At 46.9% G+C, this 27,611-nt stretch overlaps 2 protein-coding genes across 7 annotated transcripts in view; one reads left to right on the top strand and one right to left on the bottom strand.

Annotated features, from left to right (window-relative positions):
- Positions 1-824: 824 nt before the first annotated feature.
- Positions 825-14,916, top strand: SLC51B (SLC51 subunit beta). Of its 2 annotated transcripts, XM_073304330.2 has the most exons (7): positions 825-937; positions 1,730-1,864; positions 6,983-7,080; positions 8,133-8,507; positions 9,157-9,294; positions 11,246-11,336; positions 13,873-14,916. In XM_073304330.2, the coding sequence occupies exons 3-7, from the start codon at positions 7,041-7,043 to the stop codon at positions 14,084-14,086; spliced, it is 858 nt and encodes a 285-aa protein (XP_073160431.1). In that variant the 5' UTR covers positions 825-937; positions 1,730-1,864; positions 6,983-7,040; the 3' UTR covers positions 14,087-14,916. The 2 variants fall into 2 exon arrangements, 1 of the variants encoding a protein (XP_073160431.1); XR_012154098.2 differs by lacking the exon at positions 825-937 and having other exon boundaries at positions 1,738-1,864; positions 11,120-11,336.
- RASL12 (RAS like family 12) overlaps positions 13,535-27,611 on the bottom strand; it is a 26,110-nt gene continuing 12,033 nt past the window's right edge. For 3 of the 5 annotated variants that reach the window (XM_073304332.2, XM_073304331.2, XM_073304333.2), the window contains 3 exons: positions 24,582-24,655; positions 22,592-22,782; positions 14,419-17,220 (listed from right to left, as the gene is read on the bottom strand). In XM_073304332.2, the coding sequence (XP_073160433.1) occupies positions 16,836-17,220; positions 22,592-22,782; positions 24,582-24,655 (650 nt within the window). In that variant the 3' untranslated portion in view covers positions 14,419-16,835. Of the gene's footprint in view, positions 14,379-14,418; positions 17,221-22,591; positions 22,783-24,581; positions 24,656-27,611 lie in introns of those variants that run through there. The other 2 variants (XR_013636453.1, XR_012154099.2) reach the window with 2 other exon arrangements.

The following is a 27,611-nucleotide window of genomic DNA, read 5'->3' as shown; positions in this document are numbered from 1 at the left end:
TAACTACAATACTTTTCCTACAGCCCTCACCCTTTCTCCCCAGTAAATCGCAGAATGGCCTTCTGCCACTATATCACATGGAACAAATAGTTATCCTACCACCTTTTCCTCCAGCGAATATGTCTTACAGTTCTTCCATGGACTGCTATAGTTAACTGACATTATCACAGTGTAACTTGGCATGTTAATTATATGTAGAACAATCAGATAAAAATAAGCAAATTCAGATTTGGTGTGTGGGATGCCCAGCACCTCTAAAACAAGGCTTATGTACCTCTTGTATTATTGTTAACAATAATAATTTAGCTATCTCACCTTTCTCCACTTGTATGATGGGGATAAATATGTCCCTGCCTCCCAGGGGTGTTTTGGACTGTGTTTATTAACACAGTCAGGTTTGTAAAGGGCTTTGAGAGCCTCAGCAGGAAGGTGCTATAGCAGTGTTGTTATTATCTACAAACACTGGGCAACACCTGTAATGTGTCTTTTTATGACAGTGGTGGATTAACACACGGGCCCCTGGGGCCTGTGCCCAGGAGCCCTGGGAAGATCTCATGATGCTAGGGCAGGATGATTTAACTGCTGCGCCCTCTGCTCTGCTGGCCAGGCTTGGGGCAAGGCTTCTTGGATGAGGCAGTGGTGGCGAGCGTGGTCAAGGGAGCAGCAGCAGCCACTGCCTCTTCCTCACCTGCTTGTTGTTTTCTTCGCGGCTGCCCACAGCTTCTCGCCGCTGCTGGTGACGGGCTCCCCCTGCATCCTCCTGCGCCTGGCCGGGACTAGGCGGCGAAGGAAGATGGGGACCACCACCTCCTCCCGCCCCAAGCTGTGCCAGAATGTCCACTCCCGGCTGGAGTCCTACCGCCCCGAGCTGTGCCACTAGGGCATGGACTGCAACCTGTACCTTAAAGTTATGAATAATAGAGTCATTTTAGCTCAGGTTAGGATTATTTCTTTTAATTAAGTTACTTTCTGGACTTGTGCCTAGTGTCTTTCAGACCTCTTCCTGTCACAGTAGAAAAACTGAACTGTAACAGGATCAATAGGTGGAAAAACATGCATAATGGTCAGGTTAAAAAATATTGGGGGAGGTGAAAGAACCATTTGTTGACCTGTGGACAACTGATTCTTGAAATGCCAGTGTTGTCCAGATGAGCTGCGACCACCTTTGTGTGCTGGTATGGATAATATCTAGCCATATTAATTTTCTATGTGGCAAAATTGAGCAGTTAATTTAGGCATAATGAACTGGGATATGATTTGCTTTCTTAGTAATGCAGTGTGTAAACACTGAATGGAGTCTTTGTATTAATGCATTTTGATAGAGTCTTATTTTTAATGGGATGTTGGGGGGGGAGGGGGAGGGGAAATGTTCTTTGTGCCCAAGGCTCCAATACGTCTTAATCCACCTCTGCTTGTATGGTTTCACATAACGAAGGTTGAGCCACGAAAACCACATCGTGTAATTTTTTTTTAAAAAACGGAGTACTAGGTTTCAGTATCTAGTTTTATTCAGAGCTCCTTTTTCATACTGATTATGCCAACAACTTGAGTAAATAAATGGAACATTCTTAAAGTTCATCTTGGGGGAAAGTTCATTCACCCTGTGTTGTAAATGGAACCAACAGCAGAGGGTGGTGTTATTTTCCAGGACTTTGAAAAACATACCTATAGGTTTCTGCTTTCCACATGATTACGAGCAGCAGAATGAATCACTGTGTGTGACTTTCAGACCGTCAGAGCAAAGAAGATCTAACTGCTGATGTGAAGTACTGAGAGGTGCTCAGCCGAGCACATCAAAGCTGCAGATGGCAAGATTTACATAAGAAACGTAATTTCCCTTCCTCCAAGAACTACTGGCTTTCTGGTGAGTTCATGTTAGGTATTTTTAAAGGAGATTTTCTTTCTTTTTTAAGTTAAAATTATGGGATTTTTTTGAGATTTTTGTGTACAGCCTACATGATATTCTTAAGAAAAGTTAGTGTATCCTTTTATCAATAAGAAAGGGACCCATATTCAAATGTTTAAGCTCCTATGTATAGAAAACCAGAATAATACTGTGATTGAAAAATGTTGTGTAGATTTGCTCCTAGATTTCCAATTATGGAAAAGTTTAAAAAGTGCCTCCCTGTTTTAATATTTTTTCCTTTAATATGTTAAACAATTTTGCTCCCAAGTGCTAAAAACTTTGGGTTGAAGTGATTCCATAGTTTAACTTTCTTGGACACAAAAACATTGGCTTCTGTTTACAAGGTATTGCACTGTGTACACAAATTTATTACTAGAGTTAGGATGAGAGTATTCAGATCCAATATCTGGGATGACATGCAAAATTTAATGCAATTAATACACAGCCATCACCATAAACTGAGTCCAGCGGAACAGAGACAAGAGAATACAATTTTCTAAGGTGCTTAATCCCAAAATTTGAGTATCGTAATTGTATTATAATATATTGTAGGATGATAGGGCAAGGAGACAGAAAGGACATAAATCATTTTTTATCAAATAGTCCACATAGATGGCCTTTCTGAAGGTTGGACTGAGCCTTTGTTGCCGGTATCAACAAGATAAATCACAGATGGGGTTGGAGGACCTTCAAGGCCTGCTGGCCAGCTGATCTAATTTGTCAATAGAGTAAAAAAATTGGCATTGCGCTTTTATGAGCATCATTGGGAGTTCTACGCCCAGACTGAGCACAACATGTCTCCTAGTAAATGGCCTAAAATGTTAATGCCCAATAAAAGTCAACATGCAAAATAAAAAGAAAGGGTATATTTGCGACATTCTGGAACAGATTTTGATTGTGCAATATGGTGTGCCCAACCGGGGGTGGGGTGGGGGGGGAATATACTCTTGTGGGCCAGATCCTCAGATCCTAATATCTAGAGCCTGATTTCACAAACTTACTCGTAAGTTGATCAGATTGGCTGTATAGGTGCTGGAACTAGAGCTGCTGACCGTGCTGCTGCATGCCCTGGCTTGAAGCAGTTTCCATCACATACAGGGTTTGCAATTTGGTTCAATGGCTCTCAGCACCCCCACAGTACAAAATGTTCCAGCTCCCCGATTGCCTGCATGCCTAAGGATTGCTATCATGAGTAAGGTTTTGCAGAACTGGGTGTTGGGTTGTATAAAATATTCACAATTAATGTGAGTCTCACCATTTGATTTTCCACATTTCATTGCAATTTAATAAACAGGGTGCAATGGCATGACAAAACCTGCAAAATTCCATAGCACCTGGTTTTGAGTGGAACCTTGAGGTTTTTTGAAATGTGAAAGTCCATGCAGATGAGCATCCGTGTTTTCTCTGACTTGCATATTTCAGTGAGAAAATCCAGGTTCTGAAAACAGTATGAAATTTTGCAGGTGTAATGTCACCCAAAATAACCTGAGGAAAAAATGTTCACCAAACAGGATGAAATATTGACCCCATTGTGCACAGGCCTGAAATTAACAAAAGCTAGGAAAATTGGGAAACTGGCTTTCTCTTTCCTGAGTTCCCCAAATTGTACCAAAGTATTAAAGGCTTCAGAGTAGCAGCCGTGTTAGTCTGTATCCACAAAAAGAAAAGGAGTACTTGTGGCACCTTAGAGACTAACCAATTTATTTGAGCATCAGCTTTCGTGAGCTACAGCTCACTTCATCGGATGGACCTCTGCACAGTGTGCGGTGTCTCCATCACAGACATCAGGAGGTGAGTCTCTAATAGGACTGCAAACTTAACTCTGAATTGGTCACGGTGCAGCTCCAGCGAGTCTAGCCCAGTGATCTAAGGCTGTATCTACACTATGAGTTAGCAGTATGATTCCCCTGTTTGTATACACACATTTGCATTGGAGCTCATTGAGCTAATGTCAGTGTACAAAGCAGTATAGCCACGGAGGCTTAGCTGTGCCGAGTACAAACCTGCCTGAACCTTGTGGGTATGTACTCAGCCTGGCTAACTGGTACCTTCACTGCCACTACCCATGCTACCATGGCTACGCTGCTGTTTAGACGCACGCTCGCTCAGTGAGAGGTAGCAGGAGGATGTGTCATGAGTGAGGGCATTGCATCCCTAACTCCTCGTGTAGACGTAGCCTTAGTGACAGCAACTATGGCTGTGGTTTCAGAGTAGCAGCCATGTTAGTCGGTATCCGCAAAGAGAAAAGGAGGACTTGTGGCACCTTTGAGACTAACAAATTTATTTGAGCATAAGCTTTTGTGAGCTACAGCTCACTTCATCGGATGCATGCAGTAGAAAATACAGTGGGGAGATTTTATATACACAGAGAACATGAAACAATGGGTGTTACCATACACACTGTAACGAGAGTGATCAGGTAAGGTGAGCTATTACCAGCAGGAGAGGGAAAAAAAAACCCAAAAAACCCCACAACCTTTTGTAGGGATAATCAAGGTGGGCCATTTCCAGCAGTTGACAAGAATGTGTGAGGAACAGTGGGGGGAAGGGAGGGAAATAAACATGGGGAAATAATTTTACTTTGTGTAATGACACATCTACTCCCAGTCTTTATTCAAGCCTAATTTAATTGTGTTCAGTTTGCAAATTAATTCCAATTCAACAGACTCCAAGGAGAGACCAGCCCCCGGCTTTTGGTTATCGAAGCAAAAGAGCCAATGATTTTAAGCATGAAATGCTGCACATCATAATACCTGTGAGAGGGCAGTTTACAAGGCTGTGGTTCAGGCTTGAAATGCAAAGCTCTCTGGAACCATATGCTCAGTTCAGGCTTTCATATGTTGGAGGCAGATAAACGGAATTCAGTGAGTTTATTTTGTGTGTGAGAGAGATGAATGAGGCTTTAAATATGGAGCTCCTGTCAGGAACATGTGGACGTAAAAGATTCCTTCACCGTTTCCATAATAGCAGGGGGTTTGCCCTAATGTCCTTTACCAAAATTTCCCCTTCTCCCACTCATGCGCAAAACACTGCTTGGTTGCTGCTCTCCACCCCAGAGGTGGTTGCTGTTCATTGGTATTTTATGGGGCTAAATCCTCTGAAGCCACTCTCCTGAATTCGCAAAAAGAAAAGGAGTACTTGTGGCACCTTAGAGACTAACCAATTTATTTGAGCACAAGCTTTTGTGAGCTACAGCTCACTTCATCGGATGCATACTGTGGAAAGTGTAGAAGATCTTTTTATATATACACAAAGCATGAAAAAATACCTCCTCCCACCCCACTCTCCTGCTGCTAATAGCTTATCTAAAGTGATCACTCTCCTTACAATGTGTATGATAATCAAGTTGGGCCATTTCCAGCACAAATCTCCTGAATTCATTGCTGTCCATGGGAGTTTGATCTGAGCAAGGACTTAAAGATTTTGCCCATAGTTTATGAAGCATTTTGGGATAAAAAATGCCATATAAATGTCAAATATTATTATTAGAACATGCTATTACACAGAAAACATCTCTTCACGATTTAAAACATTCAGTGTTGGACTTCTTGTTTGGAGGTAACATTTAGATAAGTTGCTTCCTGTGGCACACCGTAGTTTGCTTGTTCTTTCTATGGTGAATGATCTATATGTAGGCATACAAACTTAATGGAGAGTGTGGTAACTCGTACGTCCCTACAGGGGTTTCAGGGGTTTCATTCTCTGAAAGGCCGTGCTATTGTAAAACATAACATTGCAGAATCCCATTTGCACATGTACTGCCTATAGCATGACTGTCTGTCACGAGGAAATGAGCCTGCATGCTTAGCTGGCCATAAAATATGAACTTTGAATTGTTAAGACATTGTAATCCATGACCTAAGGCCAGAAAAAAGCAATCGCTAGGTGAATAACCAGTAGTACAGATTTTTCATGTAATAGTCAGCAGGGTCCTTATTAGCATTCATTGAGCAGTGTAATGTGTTGGTGAGCAATTGACCAGGGGCAGTTCTGGGGTCAGAAGAAATAACATGAGCTATTGCACCTTAAAGCAAGAGTGTGCAATGGATGCAAAAATCTCTGTGGTTATAATAGTAATTAATGAAATATGAAGACAGAGTAGCTCAGGGAATGGGATGAAGAGTCATCCCAGTGATGGGATGAAGAGTCATTTACCTAGAGGTAGGTCACAGTTCAAATCCAGAGTAGTTTGGGAATGAAAGTTTTTACCATCTAGTGGACTGAATAAATGAAGTCTCATGGGCTCATTCCAGACCTTAACAGGCAAGTATCCCCACCTCAATCCCTCCAGATGGGACTGAGGCACACTGGTGGTGGGACAAACAGGCAGAGTGAGTGTAGGAGCTGAGGACTTCTTAAGGGGCGGGTGGTGGATGCTCAGTCTGTTCAGAGGAGTGAGAGGTGCCTGCTTCTAGGAGCTACTCAAGGAACAAGAGACACCTTCCCTTCAGCCTGGTACCAGGAGCTGCCTCCTCCCCCTTCTGATAGCTGAGTTCTCCACTCTCAAGGCTTGGTCACTTCTTCTGCTTTCCTCTGACTAGCAGCAGATGCTCTCACAAGACGTATCTCTGGTGCTGAATGGCAGGGGAGCCAGTGAGGGAAGCAGCTGCCACTTGAGGAAGGAACAGAGGAAAGGAGCCTTGCTGGGAAAGGAGCTGGCTCCTAGCAGCAGGCCAAGGGGCTGCTCAGGGGATGGCAGCTCCCTGGGTGGCTCTTAGAATCAGCTCTGCATCCCATCCTGTCAGCTCGGCCTGGTGTAATGAGAAGAAAGCAGCACAGAAGTCGAAGCTGGACGTCAGAACATATGTCTGAAAGGGCCGATCTAGCAGGCAGTGGAATGGGCTGGATCTCCCATTGCTCATGTGTTTAAAATGAGACGGAAGAGAGCTCAGATGCTGGACACTGGGAAATGGACATGCTGGCCTAACATCTTTGGTTCTTCTGAGCCTGTTACAGCAGCGACATTGTTTTGCATGGATATGGGCAGTGACCTCTACTACTATCAAACTACGACAACCCAGGTTCTCAGGGTGTCAAGAAAGTATCCATAACCTCTTGGCTTTTTTACTTTCCCAGGTTTCCAAGTACCATACTTCGAAGAAGGCCTCTCCATTTCAGACTAGTACCTACAACTATGAAGTCACTCTGGATAATCCTCTTTCTACTGGTGCAAGGTAGAGTCTCTGCTTGGTGAAAGGACAGCGTACGGAGCAGCCCCCCCATACCGAGACAGCTCCTGGGCTTGGACTCTTACCCACGTCAGGCTGAGCAGGCGGCACTGACAATCAGGGCTACAAAATGAATCACTCTGGGGCTAGGTGCCCTACTTAGATGCACCATTGCTTCCCTATATCTGCATGCCCAGTTGCCACATCTGGCTTGAAAATGGGCATTGGCACCTGAAGTGGCTCTTTCAATGCCAGTCTGGCCATTGGCAAACAGAGGTTCGGTTTGAGTGTGTGCGTGCACACACGATACCTGCGTGTGTAAATATAAGTGTGCTATTGCAGTCATGTTTTACACAAGTGGGGCTCTAGCTCCTTGATCATTTGGCTGTCTACGTTCTGAGCCATGGGCCAGTTCTCCTCTAGTCCATATTGGCGTAAAACTGGAGTAACCCCAGTGACAGTTACTTCCAAATTCTGCCCTCAGTTAGGCTGTTGCGATCCCATTGACGTCAGGGTCGTTACCCGAGTGTAACCATGGGCACAATGTGACCCAAAGTCATTCATTATAGGGACGAGCTTTCTCGAACTGCCCATAGCAGAGATGTGCTAGGACTGAAATACCCAAGATTAGCTAGGAACAATAAAAGGTCTAGTAGCTGAACTTGATATTCCCCCCAATACCGAGAGAGCCAGATCACAGATGTAGCTGAGCAGTTGGGTTGTAAGCTGGGGATGTTAATGAGGACATGGATAACCTCTTCCCCCAACTGTAGAGCAGCAGCTTATAAAGGACTGCAGTGGGTTTCCTTCTGATCTGAAACACTTAGGCTCCTTAGAACAACAACAGGTTGAAATCCCAGGAGAGCTGACTCAGTCCTTCCAAGAGAGGGAAACTGAGCTCCATGCAATTCACTGCTTGTGTGGCTTTTGCATGAGTCCTGTCTGCTCCCTGTAGACATTAATAGATTGCTTGACTTGATTACTGTCTGTACCATACTTTGTAGATAACCGTCCCATCCGTACAGGATGACTGTGCTCAAGCTCTGGTTTCTTTGCAGGCACACAGGGTTTTCTCATTCAAAACGTTAAAGTCAAGCTGTGTTTACAAGCCAGCACAACAGATGAGAATTTACTTTTAGAGGACTGTAATCCCACTTCAGAGTTCCAACACTGGTCTTGGCAAGACAACTCCTTGATCAATCAAGGCACCAGGAAATGTCTGTCTTCAGATGAAGCCAACAGCGTGCGGTCAAGTCCCTGTGAAAGTGCAGCACATGCAAACTGGGAGTGTGTTAATTTCATGCTGCACTCTGTGGGCAGCATCCGTATGTACCTGACTGCAGAAAAGAATAAAGCCACTCTGACGAATACAAAAAGCCCAAGTTCCCGATGGCGAGTCAGTAGGGGGCAGAGCGTATGCGATCAGAAGCCAGGTAAGCATCAGACACCAAAAAGAAAAGACACTCACTAAACTCATGGAACGCTTGCTAATAATATGCAATGAATTTGCTGCGTTCTTGCCATCCTGTGTATCACACACAAAGGGGATCCGCAGTGTCCGCCAATCAGCTGAAAAAAACAACACTGTTCACTGGGCAGCGTCTCCCACAGATAACAAAGGGCTTTAACAAGCATGCAGATAGGTATTGATGCTATAGGCCCCATAAGGTAGAAAGTCAACTTCAGATTTCTCAGTCCCTTTAGGTAAAACCTGAGTATAAAAGAACGAGATCTGGTCTCACTGAACTCAAAGGTCAGAGTGTCACTGACTTCCTGATTTGGCCATAAGTAAGAAAACCTGACAAATAAAGATCTATATGGAGCACAGACATTTTTCTCAGATTCCTGTTCCTGGGATACTCTGAGCCACATTTTCAGCTGTAGACCCTGTTTGCAAGCTTACTTTTGTGCATGCAATGGCCTGTGCCCACAAAACCCCATTTTGCATACTTGAGTTGCACCCGCACAAGCATACATGAGAAACAAGAGAAATTCAGCCCTGTGAATCAGTAGCGAGGCTCTTCTATCTTGTGCATTTGCAATGGAAACAGATGTCCCGTCCATCTTTCTGTTTTTTCACAGCAAAGGCAGAGGGCAGTAGATATTTCGCTATGGCTCTTACCACCGCACAAATGCATGACGAGGTGGAAGGCAATCCCATTTCTGGAATGTCTCAAGAACAACTACAGGAGATGTTGTGGTTTTTCCGGACAGAAGATTGTAAGTACCATAACTTAACATGGTAGACGGCCGGGGGCTGCAGGGGAAACAAATGTCTGGTTGTGAACCTTGTTGGCTAGTGGCAGATAGCAAGGGGAGTTACTCCAGCCGTAGAGGATGGCCAGAAATGGTTTTCCTGTCCCATGAGAGTTTATGAGTTTCCAAGATTTTTTTTACTTGGGTGATTTTTAAAACCAGCTCTTTCCCACGAACAATTTCAGTGTTGATAAATCAGCCTTTTCCCAAAACATGTTTCATCAGAAAATTCCCGACTAACTCTCTCCAGAGGTAGCTGCCTATGTTACAAACCTAGGTCCTTCCCTGGCTCTGGCAGGGCCTCTAGAATCAAGAGGCAAATACCAGTGGGATGGGCGACATCTTATTACCGAGATCTCCCTTGCATATTTCTACATCCCACATGGAAACGGCTCCAGTGTGCTGACTGACCTTTCTGCCGAATGGGTCTTCCAGCCATTGGAGCAAAGGTCTGATCAGCAGCTGCTTCGGCAGAACAGGAGGCACGGATGATGCGGGCTGGGCTGAGGACATACGGTCAGTCCCACACCCACTGAGGTCAAGGGCAAAGCTCCCCTTGACTTTTGTGGTGCAGGATCAGAGTCCTAGCACCCAAGGGAAAAAGCCAGGCTATCCTGGGCTGGAGCTGGCTCCAGAGACTGGTACAGAAAACACTGGGATTAAATCCAATAAAGAGTGTGTAGAAGAGCTCAGGCATGCCATGGAGTTTGATCATCAAATATTAGCTTTTAATGGGCCAAATCCCAAAGTAAATGGAGTTTTGCCTGAGTAAGGACTTCAGGTCTGGACTGCTTTCGATTACTTGCTGATAACACACCAGGACAAATAAGTTCTCCTCTCTGCTTCAGCCCTAGACTCCCTCCTTCTCTTTGGGTAAAAGCCCACTCACCCATTTTGAGGTTTAATTCTGCCAGGTTCTTTTCACTCCTGACAAGCAGCTGCCTTGGGGTGCTCCTGAATTGGGGTACACAGCCTACGTGATGTGTCCTCAGGAGCAGGCCACGTAAGGGCACGTTAGAGGTCCTGCAAGGTCACAGGGGCTACCCTGCCTTTCACAGCACTTGTGAAATCAACAGGGGCAGAGGGCGTTTATGCATTTTGCAGGAGACATTCAGGCCCGGTTAAGTGACTAAAAACCTCCGAGGATCTGGCCCTCAGAGCTTCAGCAGATTAGGCTCTCATGCAGCAAGCTTATGAAAGAGCTAGTTTTCTTCAGGCATATAATGTACGCACGGTGGGCCAGATCCTGAGCTGATCATCCTCCGAAGCACTAGGCATGGCCATGGCTGGAGATGAGGAGGCCAGGGCCCTGAGGTGGCAGCAAGCAGTCACTTTCTCAGGTCCTTGGCTGGCTGGTTCTTGCTCACATGCTCTGGGTCTAACTGATCGTCATAGGTGGAGTTGGGAAGGAATGTTCCCTCAGGTCAGACTGGCAGTGACCTTGGGAGGGGGGTTTTCACCTTCCTCTGCAGCATGTGGGTACGGGTCGCTTTCCCGGATTACCTGGGTATAGCTCATTAACCATTTCCCTGCCAGTGCAGGGGCCTGGGACAGTGGTACACCCTCCTGTTCTTTCCCAAAGACACCCAACAGTCTAGCCTCTTGTGGGCTGTAATCTGTTGGTCTCATTTCGGTGGTTGGGTCAGTGTGCGGGTGCAGGGTGGGGCTGGTGGCCTGGGATCTACAGGAGGTCAGACTGGGTGATCTGATGGGCCTTTCTGGCCTCAAACTCTATGACTCTTTGAAGGGAGCTCAGCACAGGCCCCTTTGCACTCCCCTAATCCTGCAGCTGATCTGCACCAAACTCATCGACTCCGCACAACTTGGAGCACCCCCGACAGAACTTGGCTGTAACGTGGTTGTCAGAATGGCTCTGCACACGCTGACTTCACTTGTCAATGCTTCTCCCCGCCAGCATCCACGTGGAATTATTCCATTCTAGTCCTGTCCTTTGTGGTTCTGTTTCTGGGCCTCCTTCTTCTGGGAATAAACATCATGGCAAACAGGTAAGACACACAGAACTTTAGGGGTACAGGGAGGCTGTAAGACCCACTGCTGGGGCACAGGGGAGAGCAAGGCCATGGAGACACTGGGACAGCACCTGCAGGAGGGACAGCTGCTAAACCCTGTACAGAGTGCTCCATGGATGTGCTCCTGAGCGGGACAAGGCTGTAATCCCCTCAGTGCTTGTCCTTAGAGGCAGCCAGGGTAGGGATAACTGGGTTCCCCCTCCTTAGGTGCACAGGCTCTCTGCATGTGGAATGCCAACAGACCCCAGTCGTCAGCAGGCGGGATCGAACCTGGAGTCTCTGGAGCTTAAAGCATGAGCCTCCCACATGAGCTAAAAGCCAGCTGGCTGTTAGCTAAGGCTGTAGAGCAAAATCATTTAACTCTCTCTTTAAGTGGTCTCGGTGCCACTAGATGGGACAGAACAACTCACCCAGGACGTGTGTGGGTTACACATGCCCCCCCCCCGACACGCCCGCGCATCACCAGCCAGGACACAGCCTGTGGGATTTTGGTTGAGGAACATGCTGTTTTAAATGGGATCTTTATTACGATTGCTTTTAAGAAGAGGTGATTCAAAAAATCATTCCAGTGGGTGTCCACACAAAGACAGAACCATTTTCCAACCTACTCCAGTTCTTACTTACTCACTAGGCTGCTAATCTGAATTCACTGCAGGGCTCTAGTGACTGAAAGCTGTTGCCATCTGATGGCTGCCGAGTGGCCAGCAGAGAAATTCTTACGATTGTGTGCCAGGCACCAAACAAAATCACTTGCACATCTGAAATATTAGATCAATAAGAGTTAACAGTTTGCATTTCCATCATGCTTTGGACCTGTTTCCTGATGTACTGTGCAATGGCAGGCAGTTGTTATCCCTGTTTTACAGATGAAGTAAATGATGCCTGGAGAGGTTTAGCATCTTAATACCCCATTCCCACAGTGGAAGAAATCCCAGATCTGTGCTCTTTCCTTTAGAACAGGAAGGAAGGCCCAGTGGTCAGTTCAGTTTCTTGTTCTGCTCTACCACCAACTTCTTGTATGACCTTGGGTAAGTCACTTAGCCTTTCTGTGCCTCAGTTTCCCCATACATAAACTGGAGATAATAGCATGTCTCCAACTCACAGAGCTACTAAGAGAAAAGATCCATTTAAATAAGATTGCGAGGAGCTCAAATACTCTGAAAATTTGGGCTGAATAGGTACCTAAGATAGATGCCCCTTTGCCTCGCCTATTTAAAATAATCTTTCACACCGTTTGGTTTCTAGAGCAAAAGTAGGATTTAATCATTGTCAGATACAGCATCAGAGAATGTGTCAACCCTCATAATCCAGGTTCTGCTGGGATAACAAGTATTACACCACTCTGCTGTGCTAAAACACATTGGTCGAGTACCACAGAGCTGAGAATGAGTCTTCTCCTCAAGCAACAATCTTTGCACCACACTCAGGTTATATAATAATAAGAGTTTTCTCTTCATCTAAAAGAAGAAAGAAGCAGCAGCAAAGTGTTAGGCATTTGATTTAGACCAGGGGTCTCAAACTCGAATTACCAGGAGGGCCACATGAGGACTCGTACGTTGGCCCAAGGGCCGCTGCCCCTGCCCCCCACTCTACCCCTGCCCCTGCCCGCGTGGTGCAGCAGGGGGCTCAGGGCAGGGGGTTGGGGTGCAGGAGGGAGTGCGGGGTGCAGCAGGGGGCTCAGGGCAGGGAGTTGGGGTGCAAGAGGGAGTGCGGGGTGTGGCAGGGGGTTGGGGTGCAGGCAGGGGGCTCAGGGCAGGGAGTTGGGGTGCGGGGTGCAGGAGGGGTTCAGGTTCTGGCCCAGCGCCGCTTACCTTGAGCGGCTCCGGGGTGGCAGGGGTGCGCACCGGGGCCAGGGTAGGCTCCCTGGCTCTGGCCCCAGCCCCATGCTGCTCCGCTCCACTTCACACAGTGTCACCAGCAGCTGCTGGAGTCAGCAAGCTGGGAGCTGTGGCCCTGGGGAGAGGCGGTGGCAAACAGCTGGGGGCTGCAGGGACGGCCACTGAGAGTAAGGGGGGGCATGCCTGGGGGGCACATGACTCAAGCTGTTGGGGGAGACAAAGCTTTAAATTGTGCCCCCCCTCCCCCCAGCAGGCACCAGTTGTCTCTGGCAGAAGTCCCTAGCCCCACTACCCCTGCCCCAGGGCAGAAGCCCTGAGCTCTCCCCCACCCCCCAGTCTGGTGGATGGAGAAGGAACGGGCGGGGCAGCTCTGCGAGTTGCACTTTAACTGTAAAAGAGCTGCAGGCGGCTCACAAGCCATGGTTTGGCCACCCCCCGATGTAGACAACTTGGTGTATTATGTTTTCTCGTTGGATTCGCTGTAGTAATATAAACGGCAGCTGTGTGTGCTAAAACACTTCACTCCATTTACACGCCCGGACGCCTCTGGGGTTTTCTAACCACCATCGGCGAATGTACGCACCACGCCGAGCCGTGCATATGCCAGTTCCACACCTGCCGCACGGAAGCCTGCGGTTTCACTTCTTGATTCTTTTTGTATCCCTCCCCATTAGAAATAGGAAGATTATCCTCATGTGTGAACAAGCTGCCAAACCAGCTGAGCCGGAAGCCAAGCCACCCTTTGTGGATTTGAAGGAAGATAATAACTTGAATCCTTTCATGCAAGATTTGCTGCCCAAAGGACAAAGACCAGGGGAGGTTTTGGTTCAGTGGAAGGATGGCAGTGTTACAGCCCTGTATGCAGAGAAGTCTGAGGAGGACATGTAACCGTGAGCGCAATCCAAGTCTAGACCCCAGACAAATATTTCACCAAGTGTCATGTAGCTAAATTCATGCTGACTGGCGCTTTGAAAGTTAAGCACAGCTTATCAAAGGGAATAAAAAGAAATGGCAGAGGAGATTTCTTAGCATGAGCTGCTCTTGACTCAGATCGTCTGGTCTGGTCCCGCCGGCTTTGATGCCAATACGGCCTGATCCTTACCTGCTGCTGTCATTTGGTTCCAAGGCTACTCCTACATGCCAGCCTTGCCCACCCTCTCTCAGCTGTCACTCGCTTCCACTGCAAAACAATTATATGAGCCAAACCAGACAAGGAAAGGGGGAGGATTTTCCTACAGTCAGCCAGGGAATGCATGCTTTTAAAAAAAAACTCTGCGAAGGTTCATCGAGAAAATGCTGAAGCTAAGCAGATAGGCTGACGCCTCGTCAAAAGTTGCCTTTATTAAAATATTTTCCAAAGTAGTTGATTGAAATTGTGTAATTATAGATACATGACTTTGCAGAGAAGTGCAATTCCATACAGAAGCAGAGCAGTTACTGTCCCCAAACCATGGACAACAAGGAAAATAAAGTACATAACCTTTCTTAAGGAAAAGGGCCTGTTCATTGTGAATATTGCTCTTGGTTGAGTGTTACTGAGCATTCTCCACAGAGAGCATGGACTGGAGACACCCACAAATAATTTAAGACAAATGGAAAATATATCAATCTTATACACAAACGATTTTGTTTAAATCCACCCAGTAAAGGAGTATTCCATTGGCTAAGTCTTTGAAAAGGAACATTGCATTGTAAAAAAAAAAACCTTACTCAATATATTTTTGGTACAAGTTATTTCAGTGTGCAGGCTTTTGTTTTTAGATACCTGGAAGTGTTTATTCTGCTGCAATTATAATTTGCAATTTGCAATATTTATATTTTTCCATTTCATTTGAAAACCTCTCCTTGCTTATTGCTTAAACAGCAAAATGCAAACACTGCTGATTTGATTTGATATGCATGCCATCAGCTTTGTTTGAATTATTTAAATCACTGTGTCACTGGATGGGTAATAAGCACTGCTTTCCTTTTTCTGTATAGACTAGACTCCACCCTGTGTACATTTCTGGATTCTAGTTGCGGTTGTCCTTTCATGAGAAAGGCATACCAGTTGCAGCGTGCTAACATTCCACTAGGGGGGGCTCTGTGGTCATTAAATGATATTTATTGGCCTTGGAGCACACTGTCAACATTTTGCTAGCTTTTGCTGAACACAATACTGGCAATAAGGACTTTCATCTGCACACGCGCTGTAGCAAGTTACCTGAAATGGGATTTGTAGATCTCTAAACAATGGACCTGTTCCTGCTCCCATGGAAGTGAAGGGAGTGTTTCCACTGATTTCAATGGGAGTCACACAGGATACAAACTCTGGATTTGCAGACCAATCCAGTTAGGGCTGTAAATACATATCAGTAATTTTAGGGGACAGAACCTTAGAAGAACACTGACATTTTAAAAAACGCTGGAAAGCTAGGAAATTTTCAGTTACAGAAACCCTTTAAAAACGTCTAAAAAACCCCAAACCCCTAATGTTGGAAAGTATGGAAATTCAGTCAAGATACCCCAAACAACCTTATCTCCAACATGTATCTCTGACCACCTTCTATCCAGATTCATCAGACATTATGCCTTCACACTGCAGATCTTCAGCACTGACAACATGAGCCAAATACTACAGCTTGTCCGGAGTACAGCCATTCCATGTTGTGGTAACTTTCAAAGTTGCAAAGAGAGAGCAAGGTTCCTGGGATGTGGGAGCCCTGGGTTCATGTCCCTGGTCTGCCAGAGTCGAAGTGATCTCAGATGAAAACTCTGCTGTGAATCAGCCAGAAGCAGGACTTTAACCCAGGCCTCCCTCATCCCAGGACAGTGCACTGACAACTAACCTGCTCTCCCCCATGCCAGCTGAATGCCTTAGCCACTCGGCTGCTTTCTCTCTCTCTCTCTAAAAACTTCCGGGCGAAAGTTTTGTGAAAACCAGTATGTCTCCACAAACCATCCTGGCTCTGATGAAGTCGTATATTCCATCCAAATATTCCCACTACAGGGTACCAAACTGGGCAATACATTTGTGCCCTCTACATGATCACTGCATTTAGATACTCTGGACCCACTTATTACATGGGCTGCACTGCTTGTCTAATCAGCTAGTGTGTATTTAAGGGAGCTGATTTTTCAAGAAGTGGTGATACACACGTACAAGCAGAGGATCTGGCCTCTTGGGAGAACAATGTAAAGTTTATTTACCCTACGCACAGGGCGAGGGCATTCGGCTTCTCATCCTGCTGACGTGCCGAATATAACATAGGCTTCATCTCTCCCTCTCTCTGTCCTGCTTCTGCTATAACAAATAGCTCTACCAACACCCAGTGCAAACGCTAGGACTAATGTGCAAATATCATGTCAATACTGAGCTATAGGGACTGGACAAATAGTCAGTGATTTAGAAGGACGTTATGACAAAGTTTCAGACTCTTCTGCACTCAATCCCAGGCCTGTTCGCTGCATTCCTACCAAAGTGCTTGGCTGTAGATCTAAGGCCAAATGCATTGTCAGTAAATCATGGAAGATGGTCTGTAAGCCAATGCTGCCATGGAGATTGTCAAATATGCCACTGCAGAAGTTGGAGAAGGTTCCTCGGGATGCCATGAAATCCAGTGGCTGCTTCTTTCCCATCCCTTGGAGGGGCCAAGGCTTAAAATATTTTAAAGCCCTTCAGTAAGGTCAACGTGGGAGCTTTCCTCTTGCTTTGAGCCCGTGACGATTTCACCGTGACCAGCTTGGCTTGTGCCACGGAGGGAATCTCTTTGTAGTTGACCGTGGAGAGAGTGTTGAGCGTGCAGCTGGCCAGGCCATGCTTGGAGGCCACGGCAGTCGGGGCAGCAAGGTGTAGGAAGGGCCTCTCCTCTGTGATGAACAGCGGTCGGACTGGCAGGTTCCTCTCCATCTCCCTCCTCACTTCCCGCGCAGCTTCATGGAACACATGCTGTACAGCCTCAAACTCCAGGCAGGCAGAGACCTCGTAAAATGAGCACCCATGCTTGGCAGCTAGAGACACCCCTTCGGCTTTGGTGACCTGTCTGTCAAAGGAGAACAGGAAGGATGTGAGCGGAGCAGAGACCACAAACCATGACAGCTGATATGCACGGGCTCAGGGCCTGAGATCATCGCTCCCTCTAATGGCCAGCCTTAGCCACTACAACAGCCTGATACAAAGTGGCAGCTTATAGAGAGGGTTTGAGCGCCAGATAAAGGAATTTACGCTGTAGTACCTGATCCATTTCAGTCAATGAAAAGACTCCCATTGACTTCATTAGGTTTTGGTTTGCTTCACACTAACTACCCTAGTGCCTGGATATGCACAGCCACAATTTATTACACTGGTACCCTTCTAAAATGAGGGTTCAGGCCCCGATTCAGCCAAAACTCAACATTAAACATGTGAGTAATCCTATTAAAGTCAGTGCATTTAAGCCAATCGGACTATTCCTATGCTTAGTTAGGCATGTACTGACTCAGGGCCTTGGATGCCACAAAGTTAGGAAGTCTGGCAAGAGACCACCCTGGCTTAACCAGGAAACCTTCAATGATCTGAAACTCAAAAAAGAGTCCTACAAAAAGTGGAAACTCGTTCAAATTACAAAGGATAAATATAAACAAACAACAGAAGTCTGTAGGGACAAAATTAGAAAGACCAAGACACAAAACGAGATTAAACTAGCTAGAGACATAAAGGGTAACATGAAAACAGTCTAGAAATGCATTAGACGCAAGAGGAAAACGTAGGACAAGGTAGACTTGTTATTTAATGAGGGGGGAAAAACAATAACAGGAAATGACAGAAGTGCTAAATGACACTTTTGTTTCAGTTTTCACCAAAAAGATTAGTAGCAACCAGATGTCTAACTTAGTGAACACCAGTGAAAATGAGGTAGGATCAGAGGGTAAAATAGGAAAAGAACAAGTTAAAAATTACTTAGACAAGTTAGATGTCTTCAAGCCACCAGGGCCTGATGAAATACATCCTAGAGTACCCAAGGAACTGACGGAGGAGATATCTGAGCCATTAGCGATTATCTTTGAAAAGTCATGGAAGACGGGAGAGATTCTAGAAGACTGGAAAAGGGCAAATATAGTGCCCATCTATAAAAAGGGAAATAGGTTAACTTCAGTGCCTGGAAAGATAATGGAGTAAATAATTAAGCAATCAATTTGCAAGCACCTTGAAGATAATAAGGTGATAAGTAACAGCATGGATTTGTCAAGAACAAATCATGTCAAACCAACCTAATAGTTTTCTTTGCAGAGTAACAAGCCTTCTGGATATGGAGGAAGTGGTAGATGTGGTATATCTTATCCTTAGTAAGGCTTTTGATACAGTCCCACATGACCTCCTCATAAACAAATGAGGAAAATACAATCTAGATGGAGCTACAAAAAGGTGGGTGCATAACTGGTTGGAAAACCGTTCCCAGACTAGTAGTTACCAGTGGTTCACAGTCAAGCTGGAAGGGCATAATGAGTGGGGTCTCGCAGGGACCAGTTCTGGGTCTGGTTCTGTTCAATATCTTCATCAATGATTTAGATAATGGTATGGTGTGTACACTTATAAAGTTTGTGGACGATACCAAGCTGGGAGGGGTTGCAAGTGCTTAGGAGGATAGGATTAAAATTCAAAATGATCTGGACAAACTGGAGAAATGGTCTGAAGTAAACAGGATGAAATTCAATGAGGGCAAATGCAAAGTACTCCACTTAGGAAGGAACAATCAGTTGTACACGTACAAAATGGGTTACAAAATGACTGCCTAAGAAGGAGCTCTGTGGAAAGGGATCTGGGGGTCATAGTGGATCACAAGTTAAATTTGTGTCAACAGTTTAACACACTTACAAAAAAAGCGAACATCATTCTGGGATGTATTAGCAGGAGGGTTGTAAGCAAGACACGAGACGTAATTCTTCCACTCTACTCTGTGCCTCAACTGGAGTATTTTGTCCAGTTCTGGGCCCCACATTTCAGGAAAGATGTGGACAAATTGGAGAAAGTCCAGAGAACAGCAACAAAAATGATTAAAGGTCTAGAAAATATGACCTATGAGGGAAGACTGAAAAAAATTGTGTTTGTTTAGACTGGAGAAGAGAAGACTAAGGGGGGACATGATAACAGTTTTTTGTACATAAAAGGTTGTTACAAGGAGTAGGGAGAAAAATTGTTCTCCATAACCTTTGAGGATAGGACAAGAAGCCATGGGCTTAACTTGCAGCAAGAACGGTTTAGGTTGGACATTAGGGAAAACTTCCTGACTGTCAGGGTGGATAAGCACTTGAATAAATTGCCTAGGGCAGTTGTGGAATCTCCATCATTGGAGATTTTTCTGAGCAGGTTAGACAAACACCTGTCAGGGATTATCTACATAATGCTTAATCCTGCCATGAGTGCAGGGGACTGGACTAGATGACCTCTCAAGGTCCCTTCCAGTCCTATGATTCTATGATTAAAGTGTTATGAAAGTACTCATTAGGAACAATCGATCAATCTGTCATTGCCTTCCAACCCAAACTCACTTTTCAGAAAATCAATAGACTCTCTGTGTGTAACTGGGAAGGGAAAAACGAGAGGGGAAACCCTAGTGATTAACTGAACTCTTCTTAAAAAAGCCCACAACAGGTGTCCAACTGCCTGGCCCCTGCGGAATGGAGGGCTAAGGCCACCTCAGCTTCCCCTCCTACTCACACAAATGCTATGGGCAAGGACATTACTGGTGAAGGTACCTTAGGGGAACCACACCCAGGGGCTTGGGGCTGGCTGGATCCTGAGCCTGAGGAGATTGCTGTCTGCCCAGCAACCTCAACTGCTGGGAAGGTCGTAGCTAGCGATGGGCCTGCCCCAAGCCTTGAATACCAAAGCCCTGGATGTCCTGACCAGGAGCCAGACTTTGACCTGCTCTCTCGAACCCCTGGAGATTTAGGGACAGGCAGACCTGGACTGCCCAGGTCAGGCTCATCCATACTCATAGCTGGAAGTCAAAAGGAGCTCCCTGAAACCCACCGAGCCACTGTTGTTACATCAGACGTTGCACCTAGCACATAACAGCAGGGAACAGTCAAGCTGCTGAGCTGATGGCATTGACCTGGGTTTGTGCTGGAAATGGCCCAACTTGATTATCATATACATTGTAAGGAGAGTGATCACTTTAGATAAGCTATTACCAGCAGGAGAGTGGGGTGGGGGGAGAGAAAACCTTTTGTAGTGGTAAACACCCATTTTTTCATGCTTTGTGTGTATAAAAAGATCTTCTATACTTTCCACAGTATGCATCCGATGAAGTGAGCTGTAGCTCACGAAAGCTTATGCTCAAATAAATTGGTTAGTCTCTAAGGTGCCTCAAGTCCTCCTTTTCTTTTTGCCAATACAGACTAACACGGCTGTTACTCTGAAAGGTGTTTGATAGAGGATCTGCACCCCAACAGTGTGCCTAGGGATCTCAAGACAGGGACAGTGCCTGGACTCTGTTCAGACTCTGGGGGCTCAGAGAGGTGGGCGCAGTCTGGTGGGTACCAAAGACGGGGTGTTAAACTATATCTGTGACAGGGGCTTATCTGGACTTCAAAGGCTGGTAGGGAGCTTCGCAAGCTCCAGCTGTGATCATCTGCAAAGAGAGCAAGGTTTCCAGTAATAGCTTGGATTTACTTGCAGGTTATTGTTCTCAGCTTTACGGGGGGGTGGCGGGGGGGAGTGGCTGGCACTGGTGTTCCAGGGACACCCTGCAGTTCCTTCCAGCTTTAATCAATTCAACAGGGAAAATGTAAAACCCCTCCCTCTGCGTGCAGTGGGTTCCTGTGGTCGGAATAGACACTGGTGCCACCAGGCTCTAGAATGAGCAAGAAGTGGGGAGTATCGGCCTAGAGTAGCATGCAAGGCCAGCAACCACATCAAAGGCATTTAGCCCCCTGCTGAGAGAACCACAGGATAAAGAACTCTGCGAAAAGGAGTCAGACAACGTAACAGGAGGAGCTGGAGGAGGTTCAAATGTACGGTTACAATGCAGCCTAAAAAAACCAGCTAAAAATAACAGCAACCTCAAAATAAGCAAATCACCTTCCAGCCAGTGCCCGGACACAGGGCAGGGAAGAGGGTGGGGTATGGGGGGGAAAATGTTCGGAACAGGAGGCAAGGTCACAAAGAGCAAGGGGTGTCCTGACCCACATCTACAACTAGCAATTAGGGACTATGGGAAAATGAACAAAAGATTCAGCATTGGATTGTGCATCTTAGCGCTACAGAACAACCGAGCCATCAGAACTGAATCTGTGGGCGCCTCCCTACAGCGGGAAGCCGATCACAGGCTGCCATCCGGCCAAGAAAGGGCAGAGGGGGAGCGACAACAGGGCAATGGCAGCCAAGAGTCAGATAACAAATGCCCTGTCTTAAATATAACAGAGGGAGTGTGACTGAGTGTGTGTGTGTGTGAGAGAGTGTCTGAGTGCGCAGAAATTCAAAACAGTTAGCTAAACTCGAGTATCAGAATAAGCCCTCAGATGCAATAACGAAGGCATTTAATATAAGTTAATGGCTCTGCTTCATTTTTAAAACAGATCTGCCATTTAAGAAGGTCTCTACTGTACAACAATGGACCCTTCGGCCATTTTAGGCAGTAGCTAGCAGGATGCACATTCTGAAGCTCATAGGAGTTAAGCCCCAACAGCTGATCAGCTGCGCTCCCCCCACCCCACACACACATCTGTGAGATCTTCAGTGGATGACAGTGATGTGTGTTCCCTTCAATTCACCTTAACAGAATAAACATACATCTATCTGCCTGGCTGCCAATCCTACATCAACTATGCAGCTAAATGTTCCCCTTTCTCGGCAGAGAAAATCATCAGAAATGACAATCTCACATTCATGCTTTCAGAGCCTCCCCCAAACATTAACATCAGAGCCACGCCTCCAGCCCTTCCGCGAAACCCATTGACTTCAAGAAGACAATTAATGAGTGAGGACAGCAGCATCTGGTCCTGGGGATTCAGCCAAACATATGCTCCTTGCTGCACTTTTCAACCCAAAAGCGAGTTCATTTCTGAAGGAGAAACACTCCATGGCTCAGTGTAAAATAATATCATATTCTCAGTCCAGAGCTCAGTGAACAGGTGTTCACGTCACAGAATCACCACGATCATCGGGACTAACTTGTCCCCTTTTCTCAGCAGAGACATGCAGGCCTGGCTGGAGCCCAAACTCCCTTGTCCCCTCCAGATCAAGTTGAGCTACCTTGTCAGGGAAGCTTGCATTGCAGCTGCCCTTCTCTGCATAAAGTGAGGACTCTGGGGCTAACAATGGGGCAACTTGAAATAAATTAAAGGTTAAAGTCAGCACAGAGCGCATCTCCACGGGACCATCTGGGCTAAGCAACGTCACCCTTCTGCATGGAACAGATCGAAGATTGTTACCTGTATTGCTCCAAATCCAGCTTATTTCCCAGCAGGAGGATGGGATAATCGTGCTGAATGCCTTTCGTGTGGAGGGAAATGATATCCAGGTACTGACGGCAACCTTCAAAGCTCCTTTTGTTGTCAATGCTGTAGACGACCATGAATGCATTGGCCCAGTTGAGATAGCGTTCGCAATTCACTGGTACATCCTAGAAGAGTAACACAGGACAGCATTAGCATAGGCCCCCAGTGCCACTGTCAGAGCCCTTCTGGGGGCATTTGCTCGTCTTGCGCTTTGTACATTGTTTCAAAACTAAGCTTATTTCAAAAGGCCGTTTAAGAACAGACTTGGCTTGGCATGAAAAAGTTCCTTGTGCAACGAATCAATGATATGAAACAGCTCACGCTGCCCCGAATCAGAGCAATCAAAAGCACGCAGTGGTGGAGTCAGGTTTTCTCTCGGGCAGGCTTCCAGAAAGACTAGCCTTTCAGGCAGCCTTTTGCATTGATTCATTTAATCGGTGGGTTTTCTTTGTAACAAAGAAATTCTGTTTGTGGCAGGGAGAGCCGGTGGGAAGGCCTTCTGGGATGGACTCCAGGGGGCCTGATCCAAAGCCCAGTGGAAGGCAGTGGAAATCTTTCCATTGACTCCAGTGGGCACTGGTCTAGGCCTTGAGCATGGGGGAGGCCCATGAGAGACAGGACTATCTGTGAGCGGAGGTGTAAGGTTAAATCTACGTAGTGTCCCAGGGCACAGCAGCACCAGGACCCCCCTGTAAGTTACTGCACTATGTGTTTATCCTGAGACTTAAGCCTATGTGACCCGATTCCCCAAATATGGATGAAATACACACAGTACAAATCAGCAGAGGGGAGGGTGTGCAAAGGTGGCTTAAAGCTCACTTCTCTGTGGCCCTGATCCTGCTGCAGCTGACAAAGAAAGGCCCCCTCTCGCCGGGCCCCCTTTCGCTGGCGACGCCAGCAACTGGAAGGAGTCTGGGATCAGAGCCCCTGCCCAACTTGCGGGTCACCAGTACACAGACACGCCAGCTGGTCTTGGTTAAACATAGAATCTGGAGTTACTCCATGAGCTACAAACAATAAAATATATATCCACAAGTGAGTCACTGTCTGTGTCGCGCTGCAGAGACATCGCTGATGTATTGTACAAGTGAAATTGGCTAGCCTGGACTTGTAACGAACAACAGAACAGCCTGCCCTGGGGGCCGTGGGAGATTGGAGAGCGTTCACTTCAGTGGCAGGAGCGGCGGTCAGCACCTGGGCTAAAGCTCTGCCAGCTCTTGATGGGACAAGCAGCCCCAGTGGTGTTAGGGCCCTTTCGGGCTGGAGGTTTTTCCAAGGAGCCTCCGAAAGTTGAGCGCCCAGCTCCCACTGCACTTTGGTGAGTTCCAGGTACCACCAGCTATCTCGCCTTTATTACTCACAGTGCTCTCCTAGGCAACAGATACAAACCCTCCACCCCTAGCAGAGTTTTCACCCCAGCTGGGAAGAAGAACCAGAGATGTGAGGAAATCACTAGGGACCTTGCTATAACTATCAGTTTTATGTGGCAGGCGCCCAGATACCACAGTGACAGGCAGCAGGATAAAACCCTACCCTTGATTAACTTGGGTAGAAATAGCTGATTCGCGTAGTCAGCTACTTGTAGCTCTGACCTCCCTGCTTGCTCCTTTTCTCTCTCATGACGAGGTCGATATTCGGGATGAAATTGGCCCCTGTGCATCAGGCCAGAACAGGGCCTCCGCACTGAGGCCCCCTGGACATACGCCTCGTGCTGGCCTCTGCACAGGGGCAACGTTCACTCCTGGTGAAATGTGAGACTTCACAGCAAACCATGCAGAGACGGTTTCCCCATTCGTTTCACAGTCACCACCCCGTTCTATTGAGATCCCTGCTGCGTGCTCCACGGGGAGCAGGAGCCTGCCATCCTTTCTAGAGGCACAGAGACTTCCTCCTTCGATCCCCTGGAGAAGCCCTTCGCCATTACCTGGTCAGCTGTGTCCATCACTTTCATCAGCACTGGTTGCTGGTCCACAGTTTCTTCTGATGTGTAGGTGTCCTCTGCAAAACAGATGAGCTCTTGTGAGCGGCTGGGACGAGAGCCTTTCACATTCTGGGCCACACACTCCGGGAAGGCTGAGCCCCAGGTATTTACATCTTCCACTCAATGAAAGTGGAGACACAGGCGCCAACTCTGTGGGTGCTCTGGTGCTTCAACGCCCATGGAGAAAAACTAGTGCGTGCTGAGCACACACCAGCCACAGCTGTTCGGCGGCGCCACCGGTCAGCTGTTTGGTGGCTGGGGAAGGTGCTTGCGGGAGGGCGGAGAGCAGCGAGTAGCAGTCGGGTGGGGGGTTCGGGGGAGGGGGCGGAGCAGGGGTGGGAAGAGTCGGAGCAAGGACTCGGGGGAGGGGGCCTCAGGGCGAAGTGGGGGGTGGAGCACCCCTGGGGAAAAATAAAAGTCAGCACCCATGAGTGGAGGTCCCTGGTCCTGGCCCCTGAAGAACAGCACTGATCACAAGGCTCTAGCCACGAGATCTGCTAGCAGTAGGTGAATCGGGATGGCATAACAAGCCATTACTTCTCACTGCTTAGCACACCTCCCACACGTTCCATCGTTTTAAGCACGACTAAGACGAGTCAGTGTTGAGCTTAGCCATATAATTTGACTAGACCACGGTTATGCCTGAACGCATTGCTATTCTTTCATAGCTGCATCACCGTAGTGCCTAGAGGCATTACTCAGACTCGAAGGCCCATTGTCCTAGGTCAGGGGTTCTCAAACTGGGAGTCGGGACCCCTTAGGGGGTCGTGAGGTTATTACATGGGGGGTTGCGAGCTCTCAGCTTCCACCCCAAACCCCGCTTCGCCTCCAGCATTTATAATAGTGTTAAATATAAAAAAGTGTTTTTAATTTATAAGGGTGGGTCGCACTCAGAGGCTTGCTATATGAAAGGGGTCACCAGTACAAAAGTTTGAGCACCACTGTCCTAGGTGCTGTACAAACATGTAAAAGGATTGTCCCAGACCCAAAGAGCATACCCTTGAAGACAGGTGGCATGTGAAGGATGCAGGGGAGTGAGACGCAATGAAATCAATACAGTTGTTACCTAGAGATACATTTGCCACGTGTTTATTACTACAAAGAGACAAAAGAAGGCCCAATTATTCCCATTGGCCCCTGAAGCTAGTTGATTGGGTGGTTTCTGACAGGACTTGTGCCAGAAGTGAGTATGGAAAACAGAGCTTTTTGGACAGTTGTCTGATTGGAGATGGAAACATCCCCCGTTTTCCTAGATTCTTGGAAAACAATCTACTCTAATTGCTTGTTGGTATTTATAAAGTGCTGATCGGACTGATCTGGTCACAGGAGCAAAGTCACCGAGCTGTAACGCCAATGAAGGCAATGGCAGTTACTTCAGGGATGGTTTTGTTCCACAGATGTTACTGCCATTAGCCCATCACAGTTTCCCTGTAAAGAACACTGGGCCAGATCCTCTGGCACATATGGACACTTTGTGCCGCACCACAGGTGGATGCTGGCTGTAGAACCTGGCCCCAGGAGGGTCATCCCAGTTCAAAATGGACCCTTTGGTGGCTCAGAGTCAATCATAGACACATGCCTTCAACACGCCCTCCCTGCTGCTGTCATGTGGGCTGTGACCAGAGGAAAGAGGACATGTCTGGATGTCCCCATCTTGTGCCAATCGCTGACTGGTTTCAGCCCCCTCAGCTGGTGAAAATTAGAGCAGTCTAGAGGCTGCTCCAGCCTGGTGCAGGGGGCTGGCCCTGCATATAGCAGCCCCAGGATCAAGGGGATGGACTAGGGAGATTTCTATGTCCTTCTCTGAAGCCTCCACCCCGCAGCTGCTGCCTTCTGTTGTGAGCTCCTTGGCGATAGCCACAGATCCAGCCCATTATTGGTACAACAGCCTCCAAGGAATTTCAGTGAGATTCTCCTCCACAGTCCTGTCTCTGACCCAACAATGAGGCCTTTGGTGGCCTGCACCGCCAGCATCCCTCAGTCTCTTTTGTATTGTGCAAAGCTCTCCGTTGAGTCAACGCTTCCGCTGCACAAGTGTCCTGAGCCCTCTTTCCCAGGTAAAATAAAGGCTGTATTTTCACATACACATCTGTGTCTGCACCCACAACCAACACATGTCACATTGCATGTGTACCCATGTAGCCTGGGCCAACCTGCATTTGCATATGCAAATCAGGTATCAATGCACTCAGCTTACCCATTACACTTCTTAACAAGCCTTAAGATCTAATGTAGGCTATACTTCAGAATCCATAGAGCTCACAAGGACCTTCTGCCTACCTACCTATCACTGTAGTACCTATGGGCCATTGCATACATGTACATGCATTCTATGGTTGGCTTCTCATATGAATGGCCACACTGGGTCAGACCAAATGTCCATCTAGCCCAGTATCCTGTCTTCTGACAGTGGCCAATGCCAGGTGTCCCAGAGGGAATGAACAAAACAGGTAATCATCAAGTGATCCATCCCCTGTCACCCATTCCCAACTTCTGACAAACAGAAGCTAGGGACTCCATCCCTGCCCATCCTGGCTAATAGCCATTGATGGACCTATCCTCCATGAAGTTATCTAGTTCTTTTTTGAACCCTGTTATAGTCTTGGCCTTCACAACATCCTCTGGCAAAGAGTTCCACAGGTTGACTATGCGTTGTGTGAAGAAATACTTCCTTTTATTTGTTTTAAACCTGCTGCCTATTAATTTCATTTGGTGACCCCTAGTTATTGTGTTATGAGAAGGAGTAAATAACAGTTCCTCATTTACTTTCTCCACACCAGTCATGATTTTATAGACCTCTATCACATCCCCCCCTTAGTCGTCTCTTTTCCAAGCTGAAAAGTCCCAGTCTTATTAATCTCTCCTCTTATGGAAGCCGTACCATACCCCTAATCATTTTGTTGTCCTTTTCTTAACCCTTTACAATTCCAATATATCTTTTTTGAGATGGGGTGACCACATCTGCACAAGGTA

Source organism: Lepidochelys kempii, chromosome 10 (genome assembly GCF_965140285.1).
Source record: "Lepidochelys kempii isolate rLepKem1 chromosome 10, rLepKem1.hap1, whole genome shotgun sequence".
Taxonomy (NCBI): domain Eukaryota; kingdom Metazoa; phylum Chordata; order Testudines; family Cheloniidae; genus Lepidochelys; species Lepidochelys kempii.
This window is presented reverse-complemented; position numbering and strand designations above follow the sequence as displayed.